At 55.4% G+C, this 21,743-nt stretch overlaps 1 protein-coding gene across 9 annotated transcripts in view; it reads right to left on the reverse strand.

The window, feature by feature from the left end:
* Positions 1-21,743, reverse strand: part of RPS6KA2 (ribosomal protein S6 kinase A2) — a 235,120-nt gene that overhangs the window by 27,545 nt on the left and 185,832 nt on the right. For all 9 annotated transcript variants that reach the window (XM_030316773.1, XM_030316765.2, XM_030316772.1 and 6 more), the window contains 2 exons: positions 15,832-15,913; positions 1,481-1,561 (listed from right to left, as the gene is read on the reverse strand). In XM_030316773.1, coding sequence (XP_030172633.1) covers positions 1,481-1,561; positions 15,832-15,913 — 163 coding nt within the window. The remainder of the gene's footprint in view (positions 1-1,480; positions 1,562-15,831; positions 15,914-21,743) is intronic.

The raw sequence follows: 21,743 nt of genomic DNA on the forward strand, positions 1-21,743 counted from the left end.
GGGGTACCTGCCGGCCCAAGTGACACGGTGGGACAGAGCTAGGGGCACCTGCCAGCCCAGGTGCAGGACAGACCCAGGGGCACCCACCCAATGGCCCAGGTGATGTTACGGGACAGACCTAGGGGCATCTGCCAGCCCAGGTGACGCTGTGGGACAGACCCAGGGGCACCTGCCAGCCGGCCGAGGTGACATGGTGGGACAGACCCAGGGGCACCAGCCGGCCCAGGTGACATGGTGGGACAGACCCAGGGGCACCTGCCGGCCCAGGTGACATGGTGGGACAGACCTAGGGGTACCTGCCAACCCAGCTACGGGACAGACCCAGGGGCACCCACCTACTGGCCCAGGTGACACGGTGGGACAGACCCAGGGGCACCTGCCTGCCAGCCCAGGTGACACGGTGGGACAGACCCAGGGCGCCCACCTGCCGGCCCAGGTGACGCTGTGGGACAGACCCAGGGGCACCTGCCTGCCAGCCAGAGAAGTCTCACTCACCACCGGCTTCCAGCAAGTTCACATCCATATTCACTTGTACTAGCTCTGAAAAGATGGGCCACACACTTTCTACACAAGACTGAAGTGTTTGCTTAGCAATATCGGAAGTTAACAGCGAGGAGGAGCTAGAAGTCTCTGCCCTCCTCCCATCTTTGGACTCGGCTTATGCCCTTGCTTCCTTTTGATTTGTGTAAACGTCCGGGACAACGCCCCACACCCAGCGCCTTTGAAACCAACAAGGTAGGGGTTTCGTTTGGTTTCTTTTTCTCCTGCACTTGACGCATATTAGTTATTTGCTAGGGTCGTAAGTGTTAACGCGGTCTGGCATGACTCCAGAGTCGCCCGTTCGTTTGTTACTTTTAATTTGAAGATTGCACTTACTGCTTCCCGAGGGGAGAAAAGACCGAAAGCAAACTAGGAGGACTCAGCATGGCAGAGTAGGCACGTGGCCGCAAACATCAAAATTATTTGTGTCTCATTTCCCTTCCAGAAAATGGAAACGGTAACCTCCTTGAAAGGAAGTTTTGAGGGTCCCATGAGCTACTATCTTTAAGATGCTTGAAACCTAGCCTTCACTTAAAATACGGAAGGTGATACCATTCTGGTGAAAGAAATTATTGGGTCATACGGGGTTTCATTCTAAAACAACACAAAAATAGATCACAGATTCTCCCCAATCTGGGCTAAGAGACTTTTTTTTTTTTTTTTTTTTTTTACTATTTCAGTGATGATAATTTAGTAACAAAATGGAGCCCCCCCCCCTTTGTCTCCGATTAGAACCGGGCATCCTGCTCCCTCAGAGAGGCAGACCACAGAAGAGATCACGGGACCACAGAGAGGAGGCAGCCCCACGCCACGCAGGCCCTTGACAGGGTGGGTGGTGGGGGTTTCTCCTTCTGTCCCAGCACGCGGTTTCATTTTCCCTGGATTTGGGGAAGGTGGCGTCAGGGCCTCTCAAAAGTAGGTTATGTTTTGCTCTATTTACCATAATGAAGCTTCACAATGAAAGGGTGATTCACTTCTGCCAAAATGTCTCTTTCCATCTTCGATCGGACTCGGTCCCGAACTGCAAAACAGAAAAACAAAGGCTTTCAAGAGACAAGAATGGCGTTCTAGAGAGCACGTTACCTAAAACGTTAGCTACAAATAACTTCCCGCGATGTTTTGTTACAATTCTCGGGCATATACAGAAGTCGGAATACTAGGATAATGGTCACCCTCAACTCGTCTACCTACAGCCAACAACTGTCTGCGTTCTGGTACACTTGCTTTCCTCCTCTCTCTCTTCACACATACACACATTTTAGCCCAAACTCCGACAATAAATCGCCGACCCCATGACACTTGACCCCTAGGTGCATGCGCACCAGCACGTCCTAGGAGGAAGGACAGTCTCTTACGTTACCCCCGACACGGCCGTGACCTCTAAGAAGACTAACAATCATGTCCCACTGTCACCTAATATCCAATCCATATTCCACACCCTCCGCCACGTCGTTTACAGCTGTTGGTTTTTCCAATCTGGGGTCAAGGTTCACTCATTATATTCGGTTGTTACGATTCTTTATTCTATCTGCTTCTAGAACAGAACGGTCCCACATTTTTTTCCCTCGTGTTCGGTGGACGTTTTGGTGAGGCCAGGCCAGCTTCTCGTAGCTTCTTCCACATTCTGGGTGTGTCTGATTGTTGCTCAATAGGGGGTTCTAACTCCTTTATTCCTTGCCAACTGAGGCCGGGTCTGGACGCTCTGTAAGACTGAGGCTGAACGTTCTGGGGGGAGATCTCTGCTGGGTGATGCCACGTGTCTCCGATCACCTGCGTTACCCTCACTACGTGATGCTAAACTTGACGATGTGATTAAGGGGGCAAGCCGTCAGTGTCCCCACACATCCCTTTGTACATAGTCAGTGAGCTGCGGGATGATACTTGGTGTGGAGGGATCTGTGGGCTCCCACGACCCCTTCAGCCAAGAGCGTTAGCATTCGCACGTGATTCTTGCTTGCATCATTCAGGGTCACAAAATGGCGATCTTCCCATTCCTGCTGGAACTGGAAATCAAGAGGAAGACTGCTTCTCTCTGTCCTTGAGGATAATTACACACTAGGGATTCTTAAAAAAATTAGTGCGTTTTAACCAGTTTCAGTATTATTCTTTTCTGGTGCTGACATTGTCCAAAGCGTAGCCATCTGGGAATACAGATGGAATTCGTTTTGAGGCAAAAATAAGCAAGCCAAAAGAGATCACCACTTGAGAATAAGAATAACCCCACGATTCCCACGAGCAAACCGATACACCAAGGGCGGTGACCTTGCACCACCCCCTGTGAGCAGAGGGAGAAAATTTCCTCAAATGTTCCTAAGTGTGAGGAGTACGGGTGTTGCGTTACCGGACCAGGCGTTTAATCCTTCCACGATTTGGCCTAGTGACGTGTCCTGTTAAAGGTTTATTTAAGGAGTGCGTCGCCAAGGACGGCCGTAATAAACAACGACAAACGTGGGCAAGCACTGGCAAGGATGCTGTAAGGACGTGAACCCTGGGCGGAAGCGGGGGGGGGGGGGGGGGGGCTGTACCACGGTGCGGCCTCGGTGTGAAACAAACCGTGCGCTCCTCAAAGAGTTAAACACAGAGCTGCTCCGCGACCCAGCCGTGCGACCCCTAGGTCTCCGTCCCACAGAACTGAAGCCAGGAACTCGGGTCCCAGCGCGCCCACGTGCACAGCGGCATGACTCACAGCGGCCAAAAGGTGGAAGCCCAAGGGTCCGCCAACGGACGAGCAGATAAATGCGACGGGGTCTATCCGCACGGCGCTCTTCCGCCTTAAAAAGTAATAAAATGCCGACACACGCGTTAGCACGGACGAACCCCGAGAACATTATCCTGAGTGAAACAAGCCAGGCCCCAAAGAACAAATACTCTATGACTCTGTTTCTACGAGGTCCCTTCAGCAGTCAAATTCCTGGGGACAGAAAGGAGCCGGGTGGCAGCTAGGGGTGGGGGAGGGGGAGGGGGACAGAGTCGCTGTTTGGGATGATGACAAAGTTCTGGTATAGACAGTGGTGACAGTTATGTAACACCGTGAATGGGTTTTTTTTAATGCTTATTTATTTATGAGAGACAGAGAGAGAGTGAGAGCGTGGGGAGGGGCAGAGAGAGAGAGGGAGACACAGAGTCCGAAGCGGGCCCCAGGCTGCGAGCCGTCGGCACAGAGCCCGACGCGGGGCTCGAACCCCCGGAATGGTGAGATCGTGACCTGAGCCGCCCGGGCGCCCCCTGTGAATGGATTTAATGCCACTTGCAAATGGTTAAATGGTCAGCATGACGTTATGCCCATCTTAGCAGAATTACAGAAACAAGAAGTCCTGTGTCGCTGCTGGTCCCAGGACAGCCGCCTGCCCCCTGCTCTAACGCTGGCTTCGCTCTCCTCCAGGTACTCGGGCTCTCTGGACTCCACCTTGGCTTTGGGGCCGCGACTGCGCGCTCCTTGCCCGCCTGCTGGGGAGCAGTGGCCGCTGAGCACGCGACCTGGCTCTGTCACCGGGAGGCGGCGCTGCTCTGCACGCACTCTCCTCGCGGAGACGGTAACAGAACCTGCCTCACGGGGTCGTCCCGGGGACAAGGACGTGGCACGCGGGTTCCCGGCCGCACACGCCGAGCTGGGCTCATTTGTGGGGTGGGCTGCACACCCCCGGGGCTTCCTCGGCTGCTCCTCCTCCGTTCCACTGCTGCTGTTCCCGTCCCAATGCCAGACCCCGGTGACCGCGGTGGCCGCGGGTGACCCAGAAGGGCTGCGCGTTGGCAGAGAGGGCCGCGGGCAGGGCTGCGGGCCTCCCAGTGGCACCTGCACAGCCCAGCCTTCTCTGTGCCCCCACGGCCCCGAGCCCCCAGCATCAAAGCCCTGCTGGGGTCTGGCCCGTCATCGTCTGCACCCCAGTGATGCACAGCGGGTCCTGTTCTGGCTGTACCAGAGGAGCAGGGCCTCTCTGCTGCCAGGCCCCCGGGGAGCGCGTCGTCCGGCCCTGGGTTTACGGGAGAGCGGGCGAGGCTCGTTGGAGAGAAGTGGTGCCCGGAGCTGGGCCGGTGGGCACAGATTCCAGCAGGGCAGAGAACACAGACCCTGGGGAGGACAAAGGAGAAACTGGGTCGTGAGCCAGAGCCGTGAGTGCAAACTGCCACCCCGGAGACTCGAGCGGAGCACGGCGCCCCGAGTCGAAACAGTCGCTGGGCATTTCTAGTTCGTGTGGATTTTTATCGCTGGCTCTGGTTTTGTCTCCGGAGCGGAGAGCCTCAAGTTCAAGATTCCCTCTGGCTCTTTGATGGCAGTCATCGCGTGCAAACCTTTCCAGGAGGTCGTGTTGCCGAATTTAGTCTTGTTTTTCCTGTTTATCACTTGTGAGTCACCATGTCGTGACCCAGGCTTTGGTCAGTGTAGTTTCTCTTTTCTCCATAAACAGAAAGCGGGCCATGTGCGGCACGTCTGGTGGAGGGGCTGAGGGCAGAGCCTGGGCCCCTCGTCGGGGGAGCAGAACGTGAGCCCGGGACGGGACCGGTCCTCCTGGCTCCTTGCAAACGGGACAACTGAGTGGTGGGGGCACAGTCCTCCCACCTGACCTCGAATTTCTCTCCGCCGAGCTCCGTCCTCCCGTCCAGTCCCTGTCCTGTTTGTCGGTCTTCTCTGTGCAGCACAAGGAAGGCAGAGCCGTCTCTGCCCCCAGCAAGTTAGAGTCTGGGAGCCGTGCTGTGGGGACGGCAGCGTGGGAGCCCCGGAGGGCCGGTGGGGTCCGGGGGAGCGGGAGGGACACTCCTCCAGGGAGGGTCCCAGATGCTCGATACAAGCCCAGCATCAGCTGCAGGCACGTCGTGAGAATGAGGGTGGGGCCTGGGACTGTCCCTTCTGGTGCCGTTAGAAACCTTCCTAAGCGACCCGTTGTGTGGGCCCAAGTGCGCCACTGCGGCCCAGGCCCGGGCTGCCTCCTGGAGGCAGGGGAGGGGGGCCTGGGAGAGCAGGCCAGCCTTGGTCCCCCAAAACGTGGCCTCTCTGGGAAAAGTCCCCGTTCCGTCCTCAGTACCCGCACCCCCCCACCCCGCGACGAGACCTGGAGAAGCAGAGCAGCCAGGAAAAGGGGACACCGTGTCCCCACACCCGCCCAGCCACCTCCCTGCAAAGCTCGGTCAAGAGCATCTGAGAATCCGGTAAGTGGGACTGACACGACTACCATCGTGTCGGGTGTGTTTGCAGTGAAGGGAGTTGCTGGGCCACACGACGGACAGAGTGCTGGTAACGGCCGTGCTGGTGAAGACGACAGAGAAGATCTTACATGCAAATTTCCAAGGAGCTGTTAAGTTACAGCTGGAAAAAAAAAAAAATATATATATATATATATATATTTCCTCCCTGCCTTTCACACAAAAATAAATCCCAGATCTATCAAGAAGTGTCTAAGAAAAAGATCAATCCACAGAAACGATGACAAGGAAAAATGTGCACCCTTGTCCAGGTGGGAATCTGTAACAAAGGCAATGGAGAAGTGACGCAGGACAACCAGCCGTCCCAGACATGGTGAAGTTAAAAGGCCGAGACAACACATGGAGGTTGCGTGAGGCAGAGAGAGGGGCCGGGGGCCTCAAGAGACGCAGCACCCCGAGTGAGCGTCACGGCACTCACGTCAGCTGGGGGGACGTGTCCGCAAACGCGTGCTGTGAGAGTGGCCCCCGCTGTGAGAGTGTGAGCGGTGTGGACGGGGCCTTCCCAGGTGGCGGGACACAGGGGACGGCTGTGTTCACGCGGGACACGGCCTTCACGGTGCCGGGGCTGCGTCACCGACTGTTTCCGGGGACTCGTGTGGCCGAGCTAACAAGACGTGGAGGGGCAGCTGGCACACAGGGCCCCTTGGCTGCGAGCCAAGAGGGAGCCGGGGTCCCGAGCGGCCGGGACGGTCTCCAGGTCTGCAGATTCTGCCGAGCGGGGCTCACCGTCCGCCCTCGCCGACGCCTCCCCCTGCCCGGCTGGCCGCTCGGGCCGGATCCAGGGATGGCGGGAAAGGCCCGGACCGGCGACTCTGCCACTCGGCGGGCGGCCACGGAGTGTCCTTGCACGGGAAAGACACGGGCATAAAGGCAGACGCATCCCCGTCAAGCCAGGGGACAGCGGAGGATGCCCAGGGTTTGATTCCCGAGGCCCAGGTGCATAACGAAGAGGGATGCTTCCCCCACCCCTGCATTGTGACACGTCACTGAGTCACAGGACGCGGGACAGATGTGGGAAACGCCAGCAGCCGCCGTGCTGGGCGCCTCTAGGCTGGCGCAAAACCTGGGGTCGGGGCACACTATCTCCCCGGGGTATTTGTTCTCTGGTATCTGACAGGTGAGGCTGGAACTGAGCGGGGCTACGACGGATGTAAAGGGGAAAAATGTTCTAAGCTATTGTGAGATTCAACAATACACCGTAGATAGTCGGGGATAAATTGCCATCTTTCTGTGTCCCGACCCTGTATTTGTGGCTGTCCTGTCACGAGGTGGATTAGGGTGACGTGCTTTTCACGACTGGCTTTGCTCCCGGGCTGCCAGCTGTGACCTTCACGCGTCCTGCAGCCGTCACGGCCCCTGGCTGCCCCGGCACTGAGATGAAAGCGGAGAAGCGTGTTAATTCACCCTGAAGAGCAGGATCTCCCTCCCAGGAAAACGGGGGAGGAAGCACACTGCGGGGTCGCCCTGGTGGACGCCACTCACAGCCCAAAACGGGAGCTACTTTCTGGAAAGCTGTGCTTTTGGCGGGGGAGGGATCGGGCTGGCAGCGTCGGGACGTCCAAACCCCACACCCCTTTAGACAAGCGTAGATGTCTACACCCGCTCCTCGGTGCTCCCGAGGAATCTGAAGTTCAGCACACTCCGACCCGTTAATGTTTTTACTCGACCACTTGGCCCGTTCTGGTTTTAGGAGACAAACGTTGGCTAACGCCCCTCTCAGGCAGGAGCGACAGAAAATCTCAAGACCCACGGTCCTTTGAGCGCGAAACCAGAACGCGGGGCCCGTTTCTGCCGGCCAGCACCCCATCCCTCCTACGGGTCAGCAGAACTCTCTGAGAAACGGCCAGCGTAGTCTGAGACGGCCAGGTGGAAGGGTCCGCCTCGGACTCGAATTCACGCGTCCGTGGGCGGTGAGCTCAGGCTCGGCCGGGCGCAGTGACTACGGCTCACCTCCTCTGCCCGCAGAAGCCTACTGGGTCTGAAATTATACCCCAAGCAGGCTCCTGGACGCGGGCAAAAAAATCCGTCCTCACACAAGACCTGTTGGGCTTCGAGGGTCGAATTCATAGCAAAAAAGTGGCCTCGCGTGAGAAGCTGTGTCGGTAAATGTGGCAAAACTTTAGTCCAGAGGAAAAAGGAAGAAAACCACAAATAATAAAAGTTAAAAACGTAACTACCTTAACTACCATATGTGGCCTAACCCTCCAGGATTTGTCTGTTTCTCTATACGGATTATGTATTTGTTTATTATTATTTTTTAAATACAATTTATTGCCAGGTTAGCTAACATACAGCGTATACAGTGTGCTCTTGGTTTCGGGGGTAGATTCCCATGGTTCATCGCTCCCAGTGCTCATCCCAGCAAGTGCCCTCCTCAATGCCCATCACCCACTGTCCCCTCCCCCCCACCCCCCATCCACCTTCAGTTTGTTCTCCGGATTTAAGAGTCTCTGATGGTTTGCCTCCCTCCCCCTCTGTTTGAAACTATTGTTTGTCCCCCTTCCCCTCCCCCATGGTCTTCTGTTAAGTTTCTCAGATTCCACATATGAGTGAAAACATGCGGTATCTGTCTTTCCCTGCCTGCCTTATTTCACTCAGCCTAATACCCTCCAGTTCCATCCACATTGCTGCAAATGGCAGGATTTCGTTCTTCCTCATTGCCGAGTAGTATTCCATTGTGTATATAAACCACAACTTCTTTATCCATTCGTCAGCTGATGGACATTTAGGCTCTTTCCATCATTTGGCTATTGTTGAAAGCGCTGCTATGAACATAGGGGTACATGTGCCCTTACAAATCAGCACGCCTGTATCCCTTGGGTAAATTCCTAGTAGTGCAATTGCTGGGTCGTAGGGTGGTTCTATTTTTCATTTTTTGAGGACCCTCCACACTGTTTCCAGACTGGTTACACCAGTGTGCATTCCCACCAGCAGTGCAAGAGGTTCCGTTTCTCCACATCCTCACCAGCATCTAGAGTCTCCTGATTTGTTCGTTTTAGCCACTCTGACTGGTGTGAGGTGATATCTCGTCGTGGCTTTGATTTGTATTTCCCTGATGATGAGGGATGTTGAGCAGTTTTTCATGCCTCGGCTGGCCATCTGGATGTCTTCTTTGGAGAAGTGTCTATTCATGTCTTCTGCCCATTTCTTCACTGGATCATTTGTTTTACGGGTGTTGAGTTTGGTAAGTTCTTTACAGATTTTGGATGCTAGCCCTTTATTATACCAGATTATTTACAGAGAGTGACATGGTTACATAACTAATTTCTTGGCCAGAGAATCTTTCTGTGGATGAATCTCCAGCCTGTTTCTCTCCCGCGTACACACGGCACAGGCATTAAAGACGACAAGGGGAGACAGGAATCCATTCCCTACTTTCTACATATCTACAATGCAAGAAACACATTGTGGTAGAAACAAACGGATAAAGGACCCCTCGGGGTTTTCATCTGTAGGCAGGCACTGTAGACCAAGAAGCCGGGTGCCCGTTGCTGACGGGTGATATTTACCCGAGCTCCAAGGCGCCTCCAGGAGGCTGGAGAAAGACAGGGAGACTTCTGTCCTGACCATGTACCGGGAAAATAACCCCGAATAGTGAATGCCCGAAGGACAATTAGTGGGATGGGCTGGGTCCCCAGCGCCAGTTATCACGGGATGGGCACGGGCTCGTGACTCCACAGCGTCCAACTCGGGGCACGGCGGGAAGTGGCTTCGCTACTCTGTGCCTCAGTGTCCTCACCTGTACAACGAGGACAATAACACCAGGAGGGGCACTTGGAACATGTGCTCGCGATTTGCTTTATTCTCCTCCCCCACCCAGAATTTGCAAGCATCCAAATGTGAACCAAATGACTGTGATGAATTTGCCTGGAAATAAAATCTGTGCAAACTAAGGTGTTCACTGAAGCTCGGTTTCTGAGCAAATCGGTGTTTTCAGTTTTTTTCAATTTTATTTATTTTCGAGAGAGAACGCAAGCGCGGGAGGGGCAGAGAGAGAGGGAGACAGAGGATCCAAAGCGGGTTCCGTGTCAACAGCAGTGAACCCGACGCGGGGCTTGAACTCATGATCCGTGAGATCGTGACCCGAGCCGAAATCAAGAGTCAGACGTTTAATCGACTGAACCACCCAGGCGCCTCAACAAGTCAGCGTTTTTAAATCAAGCCCAGACATGTAAGAGAAGAGGGGATAAACACAACAGTGCTGAAGAGGCATTCTGAGGTCTGAGGCCCCCCGGGGTGAGTCGGGCTGGGCGCTGGTTCAAACACCGAAATCAGTACGGATGGAAGCCATGCGTTTCTATCCCGGACGCCACACACTCCGTGCTCCCCGAGCACCTGCTGAGTGATGTGATCAGGGCTCTACCTCTTAAAGGAAGGGCAGAGGATTAGCAGAAACGGCCTGGCCGGGCCATCCGACAAGCTCAGAAGGCGGCCAGGCCCACGTCCTCTGACCCCACGGCCGGCGGCCACGGGCCCCCACCCACTGCTGCCAACGGACACGTGTGAAGTAACTGTGACTGCCCAGGACTTACGCAACTGGCCGAACAAAGAGATTTTGCCGGAAGGATATATTCTTTTCCCCTTAGCATCGCTAGGACAGAGTAAGGACTCATTTCCTTCAGAGCAGGGAACGTGTACAACCCTTGGGCTTAGAAAGCGGGCTTCCAGGGAAGACGGTTGAAAAATTAATTAGGCATGAAAACACAGGGGAAGTCCTACGGGCAACCTGTCGTGGCAAAGACACCTTTCACCCAAGCAGCGTCTGCACGTCGTGGAGGGCGGCCCGGTGAAAGGAGAGCGCCACACGGGGGGCCCGGCTGCGCTGCGTCTGGGCCTCTCCGCGGGGACCCGTCCTTCCGGGCAGTGAACGTGGCGGCGGCTGCAGGAAGGCGGAATCCTTTCCAAGCGGAGGGCAACTAGCGTCCAGCCTTCCTCCTCGCTCCCCCCGCCCAGTGAGACCCACCCAACCCTAGAAGGGACAGTCCTAACCTGTCTCCAGTTCTCGCGGAGGAAAGGGCCCGAGCCGGAGGCAGCTGGCGCGGAGCCTGCGGGTTTAACGCTCACGTCCCCAGCGCTACGAGGCAGGTGCTCTTACCGACGTCGCCCCGCTTTAAGTAAGACAACGGGAGGCCGGGAGAGGCTCCCCCAGGCGACACGGCCGACGGCGGTGGAGCAGGACGAGCCCCAGGGCCCAGGTTTGTGCTCCCCACCACACTGTATCCGGGGCCTCTCACCTGGGGGTGACGAATTCTCGTGTTCACACCCACCCAGACCCAGCAACTCAGAGCCCCGGGGGTGGCCCCAGGCAGCAGCCTCTTGGGAAAGTCCTGCAGGCAAGTGCAGCCTGTAGCCACGCTGGGGAAGCCCTGTTACTAAGGTGGGGGACCGTCCCCGCGGGCAGACTCACTTAGCTAGGGCATGGAGACCAGGCCGCCTTCATTCCTGGTGTCAGGCTTGGGACTGTGCCTACAGCCGTCTGAGCCCCACTCCCAAGGCGTCAGCCTTTGGGTTTATGATGTGTGGAAGACCGTCTATAACACTGTTACTGTAAGAACTCAATGAATAATTGAGTGATGAGCACAGAGTTACGAAAGAAGCCCGACATTTGCAAAGGGTCCTGAAGCAACCAGGAGGCAAGCGGCCCCACCCCGCGCCCTGCACCCCGCACCCTCCGTCCCGCATCCTGCACCCCGTGCCCTGCACCCTGCACCCCACGCCCGTGAGGTGGGGGGAATGTGCTGGGAAGACCAGACGGGGCCGGGGTGGGGGTGCTGCCAGCCCCCACAGCCTCAGCTACGGAGCAGTTGACATTTCCCTACAAGCAATGTGTCACCTCGTTAAAGAAAGGGGTGCGGGCGCCCCACAACTCCTCAGTTATTTAAAGATTAACTAGAGCTGTCAGAGACTATTATCCTTACGTCAGGTGGTTTGGAATTCTGCCCACACCGGTTCTCTCCTGTGCACACGTGACAGTCATCCATGGCTCGGAGAAGCAATCTACAGCTTTGCAAAGACTTCTGCACGTCCTCCGCCCCCTTTTCACGTTTCCCTTCTCCAAATGGTTTCACCGTTCAAACTCCTTGCATTGTCTGCACCTTCTTCGGGTGTCGTAGGCGAGCGGGAGCGTCACTGCCACAGTGCATTCCTGGCCCCTCTGGCACATTCCGCAGACTTACTAATCAGCCTGCAAACTGGTGCCGACACCAAGGTGGAGAGTGTCTGAAGAACTCGGGCTAACGGGATGCAGGGGGGTCGGAGCTCCAGCAAATTTAAACAATCCTCTGAACCAAGCCCCTCCTTCCGTGAGCCAGGAGGCGGGGAGGTTCGGAGAGGGCAGGGGTCCTTCCCGAGGCGAAGCCTGGTTAGGGGCGCGGAGACACCTGGCCTCCTGCCCGCACGTAACTAGTCTTCCTGGGATGGGGTGCCCCTCGCGTGAAACACTGCTTTTTAATCTTTTCATTTTCTCTTCAGAAAACAAATCCCCATTGCATTTCTGGAAAGAAAAAGTCTGTCTGTAGTGATGGACCGTTATGGAAAGCTGAAACAGTAAAGGATGTCAAACAATGTCTGGTTCGAGAGGCAGGTTTTAAAGGAGCAAAGGACATGGGAAAGTTTTCTACCCTTTTATGCCGATGTGGCTCGTTCTCACCATGTAAACATGATTTTGTGTAGTCAACCACGTTGTCCTGGAATGTTTTGCAAATAACATTACGTGATAAAAGTCACACGTGTTTCATTTTCATTGAAAACTTGAAATATAGACTATAGGGAAGAAAATACAGGCTACCAGGAATCCCGTAACCGTGTTCATTTTGGTGTATTTCTCACCAGCGTGACATAGATTTCCTACTTGCTTGTACATGCACGTACCTGTGCTGATGGAGATATCCACGCATGTCACAATACTGTGATCTGCGGACACGCTTTGTATCCCATCTAGTCCTTGTAACACCGCGTCCGGGGTGCTTTCTCAAGGACACTGGGTTGGATTATCAACAAAACAAGTGTGGAGACGTGCATCCACGGAGGGTGGAATCATTGAGCCAGGGTGCTTGGCCTGAGCACGGAGGTCAGGGTTAATGCTGGCAGAATGCAGGCTCAGCGGCGGGGTAAACAGAGAACAGATTCCAGTTCCTTGACTTGACTTTGCTTTTCCCGAGCAGGTGCACAGCGCGGATTCCCTGATCGCGGTTCCAATGTCACTCCTACTATTTCTCCTTCTCCTTTTAGGGCAGGAGATGGTGAGGTTGTATTTGAGGGGAAGAAGGGACAGTTATGACTTAAGGGAAAAGGGACCGTAAGGTCACTGCCGGGAAGGTTGACGCGGAATCTGCCGACGGAGAGAAGGCCGGGGCGTGATCGTGGGAACGACGTGGCTCCCTTGTCAGGCTGCGGATTCGGCCCACGTGGTGCTGGAGAGTCAGTCTCAGTGCTTCGAGGGTTTTAGCAAATGGCCCTGTTGTTCAGCAATTCATTATTCAGATGACAGCTTTACTGAGCTATAATTCGTATGCCATTCAATTCACTTATGTAAAGTGTGCAAGTCAACCATTTCTGGAACATTCAGAGTTATGCAACCGTCACCGGTCAATCTGAAAACTTCTCCACCAGCCGGAAACAAACCCACACCCTTGACAATCACTCCCTTTCTCCCCTCGGCCCCCGGCAGCTCCTGGTTGACTTTCTGTCTCTGCGGATTTGCCTGCTGGGGACTTTCGGACACGCAGAATCGCACAATACAGGGAGCTTTGCGAATGGCTTCTCTCACTTGGCGTAATGTTTTCAAGCGTCGTCCACACTGGGGCGGAGGGCGGGCTTCCTTCATCTCTATCGCTGAGTAAATCCCACTATGTGGATATATCACACTTGCGTGTGCATTAGTTGATGGACATTTTGGGCTTTCCCCCAAATGTTATTGGCTCTTGTGAATCGGCTAATCACATGCAGGTGTTCGTATGCACACACATCTTCCGTTTCTCTTGGTTACAGCACAGGAGTGGGGCGGTCGGGTCACAGGTGACTGCGTCCAACCTTCTGAGCAGGTGCCAGAGGGACTCTTTATTCCGCAGACATCCATTTTTCAGGTGATCCCGAACCAACAAATGTCTAATTTACTTTGCTACTTCTATGGAACTACTGTTGAGTGAAGAGATTACTTTATTAAAAGTTGGGGACAAGGAGCCAAAGCCTGCTCTGTTTCCTGTACATTTTCCCGCGGTTCGTCTTTGCTTCCTACGTATCTTTTGAAGAACCATCCTTTAAAATTACATTATTATGAGCATCTTGGGATATTTGGCCAGGTTCCATCGACAGTTTTAGAAATATTATTACAGCTACCAGAAAAAACGTTCACTATAAAGAGCACGGCTGAAATTATGGGGTTACTAGAAACGTTGAATGAAACTCGCGAGCGTCTGTAATAAGGCAGAATGCCGCGATCAGAGAACGCAAACAAGAGTTTCTGAGACAACTTGTTTAGGAAGTCAAATTCCAGGCCCTGAGAGACCGAGATTCAGGAGGGGGGTGCGGCCTGGGAGTCTGTTTCTAACAACGTCCCCTCCCAAACACGCACAGGTGATCCCCAGGCAGGCTCCAGCCTGACCAAAGTGGGTGTCCCTGCCCTGGGATGACCAGGTTGCCTGGGTCTGGTCACCTGCTGCCCAGTAACCCCACCCATCCTTTTGGACGTGAGTCTCACTTAGCCTCTCCGACCTTGAACGACCTCTTTTGGAAAAAACACCTGTTCTCTTTTGAACACCTGAGACGTGCACGTCCGTATTTATTTGGTTTACGCATTTCCTGTCCTACAAGGTTGGTTGTCTTACCTTGTTCACCAGGCAACAGGAAGCAACGTGTGTGCAGAGAACGACACATTCCTTGTGTTGCCCCCTGAATGTACCCCTGAGGACGTTGTCCCAAGACCTGAAGATTCAAAACCTGCTTTGACGTTCTCGAGTCTCACGGAGCCCAAAGGCCTGGGAGCTCCCTGCCCTTGACAGATATCACCCCACCCCTGAGAGAGCCCCCCACCTTGATGGTTTCCCAGTAAGCTGGACCAGCTACCCCCCCATCTGGTCCTCACCCAGTACACGGGCCAGCCCACAGAATTATTCAAACAAGCCCCGCCCATTCTCCGCGGAGACAGGGGCCATCTTGCTTCCTCAAGCCTGTCCTTGGTGGCCCTGCTCCTGAGTACCGGACCATGTGGCCCAGCTGTCCTTGGTGGCCCTGCTCCTAAGTACTGGCCTGTGCAGACCAGCCTGTCCTCGGTGGCCCTGTTCCTAAGTACCACCCCAGCCTGTCCTTGGTGGCCCTGCTCCCGAGTACTGGCCCGTGTGGCCCACCCTATCCTTGGTGGCCCTGCTCCCTAGTACTGGCCCAGCCTGTCCTTGGTGGCCCTGCTCCCGAGTACCGGCCCATGCGGCCCAGCCTGTCCTTGGTGGCCGTCTTCCACTGTTCAGGGGACAGGCCCCTCCCTCACCGACAGGGTCACTGGAAGGGATTGGAGTGGGAGCAGGTGCTAGCTCGTATGTGTTGTGGGCTAGGCGACTGGGAGCCAGCGATGGGGGTCTCGGATGCAGTTTTGTTCTGACCTTGCGTTTAGTGCTTACACTTCCCTGAGGGCAGGGGCACAGAGCTCCACAGTCAGGTGTTGGACTCTAATCGCCAGCCACCGGGACACAACACGGCCACGAGTCACGTGTTGCTGAAAGTGAGCAAGCCGGTGGGACTGGAGACTCAAGTGGAGTCACGGTCCACAGGCAGCCACGCAACCTGCTTCTGCTTTCCTCCTCGATGTTCTTTTTCCCAAATGGCACGCCGCGGCAGAACATATGTGGGAGAACGGTATTTACGCAATATGGCTCTTCTCCCTGAAAATCGTGGAAGTTTTGCAGGGAGATGTTAAATATCCAGGGGACTGTTTCTACTGTTTACCATCGGTTGGAGAGTAACGTGTCTGACACACTCCTTTAGAGACAGCTTCAGAAACCACGCACCAGCAAACAGAACGCGTATTCACGCAAATGGCAGGCAGCGTAGAAACCGCGGCTGCATGTCCCAAACACAGCGGCCCCTTCGTGAAATCCTCACCTTTCAAAGTAGCTTTCTTGAGGACTTTCATCGCGTACAGTTGTCCCGTGTCAGACCCCTTGGTCTTCCTCACCAGGAACACCTGATAAAGAGAACACACAGCACCCGAACTTGGTAAGACTTGAAACTCATTTTCCTTATTTGCGTTAACAAGGGGGTCTACGAGGGAGTCTGGGGTGGGGGGGGGGGAATCCAGTAAAATAAATACGCCATCGTTAAATTTTACACTTAAAACGTTCTCCAACATCGAAGCAGGACGAATTTCATCTAATTGACTGCCTCTGCAATGCACAGCGTTACACGTTTGAAGAATCATTGGTTTTTGGTATCGCTAACTTTCTCTTAAACATCTTGTATCAGGAAAAAAAAGATGAGTTGTTTACAAAACCAAACAGTATTCGTGGGGTGCCTGGGTGGCTCAGTCGGTTGAGCATCCAACTCCGTTCAGTTCAGGTCATGATCTCGCAGTTCGCGGGTTCGAGCCTCACGTCGGGCTCTGGGCTGACAGCGCGGAGCCTGGAGCTGCTTCGGATTCTGTGTCTCCCTCTCTCTCTGCCCCTCCCCCACTCATTCTCCCCCGCCCCCCACAAATAAATAAGTAAACTTTAAAAAAAACAGAAAAACAATATTCAGAAATTTTAAGGAAGATCATTTGTTTTATTCTAAATATCCTTTTGTAAATCCCCACTGAGAAGGCCACCCTGACTGGCCAATCACACGGTTCAGTCTGATTCTGAAGATAAACTGGGTTCTCTCATTTTGAGCTTTCTTCATCCAAATTTTAGCTTTGAGCAGCTTAAATTTATATAGAGTTAGCCTCTAAATGGCTCTTAGTACACTGTGTGCATCCTTAATGATTCCGAAACACATTTTGAGGTGCCACATGAAGGAAAACCAGAAAAAGGAAGGACAATCGTTGGGGGGGCTCGGTGAGCTCAGGGTCATGGTCGTGACCGCTGAACGCAATTAGCAAAATACACACACACACCTCCCTGGGGCATCAACGGTATTTCCCGATAGACACAAAACTCCGCTGGCATGATCGAGACGGCCATGCCGAGGACACCTGCCATCCAGCGGACAGGCCATCGCAAGGGTGATGGTGACTCACCCCCTCCCCAAAACGCCTCCCCCACGGAGCCTCCTAAAGCCGGAAGGACCTGCCGGAGGGGCGGGGGAGGCGAGCTCCAGGAGCCCAGCCCACGAGGCGTGGTGTTTGGGGGGGGAGGGTGGCTGCAGCGTCACCTGCTGGGGACAGAAGCCAGCACGAGGGGTTTGCACACACAGCCTTGCCCTCAGGGGGGACAGTGACGAGAAGGGAAGTGACTGAGGGCAGGAGCTTGGGAACAGAGGGTCCTTTTCCTCACAGGACACCGCTCGGCATCTACATTCTTGGGCCTGGAAGACAAAGTCCCCGCACGCGGGTGTGGGTTGATGGGGTCATCACCTCCATCCCTAGTCCACAGAGTGCCCTCGAGGCGATTCGGCTGCCTCCTGCCCCGCTCCCTCCTGACCGCTGCCACACCCAGGTCACAGCACCCTCCCCAGACCGGGATGGATCAGGGTCAATGCAAACAGACCCCCTCCTCTGCCCAGACAAGAATGAGGGCAACGGGCTGGCCCCACCGGACGCTGCCCCCGGAGTGAGGACAGTTAGAAGCGGGTGCCCTTTTCCTTTCGGATTTGCACTATTCTGTCACCTTTGGCGGACGCGGGACGTGTCTATGTGTACACGTGTCCCACATGGTGGTGCTGGTTGTCTGGGTGAACCAGCCTGTGGCCCAGACCCCGGGGGAGAGCGTCCGAGTCTCCCTCAGCAGGTACGGCTACGCAAATCACCCCCTACAGTCCCTGCAGACGAGGGCTCTGCTGGGGACGAGCCTCCCGGCAGGCAGGTAGAAAATCAACAGCAGTGGTCAGAAGGGTGGGGTGTGTGGAGGGAAACTTCACTCTCTGACATCCTGAGCCCTCTGACTGCAGTCTCTGCTCACGCAGGAGGTCCCCCCACGTCTCCAAACCCGGTCCCCCGGCTGGTGTGGGCATGTGGGTGGAGGGGAGCCCCCAGGGTTCAGGGGACGGGCACAACCCAGTGATCAGGTGGGAGAGGCTGGGGGCCCTCCGGAGGGGCTTGAGCGTCAGTGCCCGGAACACACAGGAGAACGCCGCACCCCAGAAGGCGCGGGGACGGGGGGCAGGCGTGGGTGGCAGGGAGGGGCTGCTAGCTAAACAGCTGAGACTCAAGCAAAGAGGGAGCATGATCGTCTGGGGCCAGAGCACCGCAGAGCAGGAGCCAAACGCTCGGGCTACAGCCCCCTGCCACGGCACCGGGGACCACGGGGCCACGCGGCGAGCCCGCCAGGGTCACGGAATCACTGAGCAGAGGCTCGGCCGTGGCTCCTCGAACCTCCGTGCGTTCCTACAGTCAGACAACCAGTAACAGCAGTGAAACCCCTCTTTCACGGCTGTGCAACATCCGGAAACGATCTTTTCCGCCTCCGTTTTCATTCCTTCCTCTGCCTCCTCCCTGCAATATCGGGCGGGTGTGTGCAGGGCACGTGTGAACGTACGGGAGAGCACACGTGTGGACTCACGGGCAGGGGACCCCACGCCACTGAAGGCTTCACTGCAGACCAAGTGCACGTCGGCTGCCACAATTAAGGTGAGCTCCCGTGATGTCAAGTTCTGCATAAACAGGTGCTCATAAACCTCCTTCTCTACTGTATCTCAGGCTTTAAAAAAATGAGACGATAACAGTGATGGCTTCTCTGCCATGAAAAGAGTCGTAGTTTTGGGGGCTCCTGGGCGGCTCAGTCGGTTAAGCATCCGACTTCGGCTCAGGTCATGATCTCACGGTTCGTGAGTTCCAGCCCCACATCGGGCTCTGCGCTGACAGCTCGGAGCCTGGAGCCCGCTTCCGATTCTGTGTCTCCCTCTCTCTCTCTGTCCCTCCCCCCCACCTCTCTCTCCCAAAAATAAATAAAATTTTTAAAAAAAGAGTTGCATTTTTATTTTTGAAAATGACTGGAAGAGATTCCACTCTCTCAGCGCTTGTCGAGCCCCCACTCTGCGCCAGACCCTGGGGTCACTGCGAGAACAGCATCAGGAGGGACCCTGGGGGCAAGCGGGGCACCTAACAGGAGATAAACGTGACCTCGAGAGAACAGACGGGCTCACGAGCCCAGGCTGCCTCTCCCGACCGCCAGCCGGACACACGGCATTTAGGACGCAGTGAAATAGGTCCTCGAGAACTCGGGCCGTTTCAGCAAGTGCGGCTGCCGACTTTCATCTCTGATCCAGCTGGCTGTAACGTGTTCCCTCACTGCATTCTTGGAACTGCCTTCTTCAGCGGCTCGGCACGTGACACGCAAAGACATTGGGGGGGGGGACACACAGGTGCTGGGCCACCCTAAATCGCCCCAGATCTGCAGGTGCTGCCGTCATCAGCAAAAGCCCTCCCCGATTCTCTCGGCAAACTTTTCAGCTCTCTCTCAAGAGCTGCAATATCGCAAAGGGTCTGCAAAGTCCTCCAGCCGGGTGGTGGCCGGGCCCTCTCAGGGGACGGCAGGGTGACAACGTCTTCAGAAGGAAGATCTTACGTGCTCCCAGTTTAGTAAAAGGAAAACAGGAGCCTGCTTTCGCTTGGTTTGATCGCTTCTCCGAACGTGGGAATTGTAATCCTTTCCCTGAGTATTGTAAAGAAAAGCGTGTTTCCACACGGACCCCTGGTGTTTATCCACACGAGGGACCCCAAGGAACAGGCGAGGGGATGGGGCGGAGGGGGAGGCGTCGCTTTCTGACTCTCGGGCGGCTCCAGGGCCTCTCCTTCCTCCAGACTTTCCAGGAACACCTGGTCTGCGCCTTGCACTTGAACACCTGGACACATGGCCGTGTCTTCCAGCCGTTCGCTGCTTTCCTGTCCCGATGCTGAAGTCACCTTGCCCGAGGACAAGGCTGTTTCTCCTGTCCAAGCACCAGTGTTTCCCAGCTCTCTGGATACCCCCGAAATCGCGATGTCTCGACACGTCACCAGTGACCAGAGATGGTCTCCATTATTCCCAGCAAGTCGCTTCGGCAAACTGCTTCCTCCACTTTGCAGGACTGACTCGGACACGGGAGCACACGCCGTCCTCTGGGTGGTCCCGCACGGGGACCCGCCCCCAGCAGGGACCCATCCTGTGTCCGGGATGCACACGAGGGGAGCAGTGGCTGAGGGAGGGTCCGGCGGGGCCCCCGCGGTGGGCGGGACGGCACAGTCCGTCTTGGTCCCCGGGAAGAGCCTGCAGTCGGAAAGTAGGCATCGGTGCCGAGGCCAAGTGGAGGAGACCGCGTTTTATTCCTTGCTGCGTCGCCGGCACCTGCAGTCCCTGCACAGGGGTGGGCGGGGGGCGGAGAATGGAGGGACCCAGTAACAGGTCACTGTGGCCTGGGGACACTGCACTCCAGATTCACTCTGGCTCTCCGCTCCTGGGAACGGAGGTGACAAGGGAAACCTGTTCAACGTGCGTTTTCTGCAGGATGAAAACGTTCCGTTTTGCTCTTTCCGTTTCTTCCAGAAAGCAATTGCCAGAGGACTTCTGCATAAGGACAAACCGCATCCAGGGACGAAGAAGAGAGTAACACGGGGTGTCAGAACACACGGCTTTTCCCCCCTTGCCGTTACTTTTGCTTTGATGACAACTTCAGAACAGGCAGCCCCGAGCGGGCAAATACAATCTGTGTCTGTGGCTCTCTAGTGCCTGACGTCGGCACCTCTGGGAGCTTTCCGGAGTCCCGGCTCGTCTGTTCGGCTCCCTCGTCCCCCGGGAATCCCGGGCTTCACTTCCAGGCCCCGCCGACTTGGCCCAACGCGCGAGTAGCGGCTGAGCTCTGAATGAAGCCGCTGGCGGAGGTCAAAACACGCGTGCAAGCGGCTACCGCCTCGTCCCTTCGTTTCTCTCGTTCATCACGACCCGCCGAGCTGTACCCCTCCGGTCCCACACGTGTCACGGCACAAGTGAACGTAAAGCGACCAGGTGCGTGGAAGGCGCGGAGGGAGGGTGTGGAGTCCAAAGACGGTCACTCGAGGGAGTCTACCAAACACATCACTTCGCTCGTTGCTTTCCAAAGGATGGTTTTTTGTTAAAGCCAATTGTTAATTCAAAACTTGAAATCTGGTGCGTTTTGGACAAAGCCTGTTCACCTTTCACTTTTAACCCCCAGGTCTCTCGGGAGGGCAGTTTCAAGGGTACGTCTTGTCCAGTCGAGTCTCTGAACGGACCCCCAGAACCCCAGACCCGCGTCTCCGTCGAGCTCAGGAACACGGTCCCATCCATGCCGTGACCAAGCACCTTGAGCTGCGGTGCTGGGCGCGTCTACCATGAAGGAAGGGGGACTCTGTCACACGCAGGAGCCCCGCCCGCCAGGCCGGGCCCCACGCTGCACATGAGGTCACTCGGCGGGTCGTGTGCCCCACGGGCCGAATCTGTCCTCAGGAGACAAACGCGGGGAATGTACGTGCGTTTGCTCACCTCTTTTCTGAAACCATCATCCTCAGAGACAGAATTGCACCGCTGGCCTTTTTTCTGACATTTCTAACTAACGGCACACGTTCCATCACCACGTCAACCGACTCTGCCTTGTGCTTTTAGTGACGCTTCTGAGGCCAAGAGACCGAAATCTTCATCCCCTACTTCCAAAAATACCCTGTGAACCATGTTAACTAGACATTTTTGTAGGACGCAAAGTTCTGAATGCTGGTAATTTTGTACGGTTCAAAACTTGCACGTTTGTACCCACATCCGATGCGTTCCTTACCATGTCACCGTACGAAAGTGAAAAAGAAATAAGAAAAACACGTTCCACCTGAGAAGCAGGTCAAAAGATAAATTTCACAATCGCATCTTCAGGGTCTGTAAGAGACGTTCCAAAACATC

This window comes from Lynx canadensis, chromosome B2, assembly GCF_007474595.2.
Source record: "Lynx canadensis isolate LIC74 chromosome B2, mLynCan4.pri.v2, whole genome shotgun sequence".
In the NCBI taxonomy this organism is placed as follows: domain Eukaryota; kingdom Metazoa; phylum Chordata; class Mammalia; order Carnivora; family Felidae; genus Lynx; species Lynx canadensis.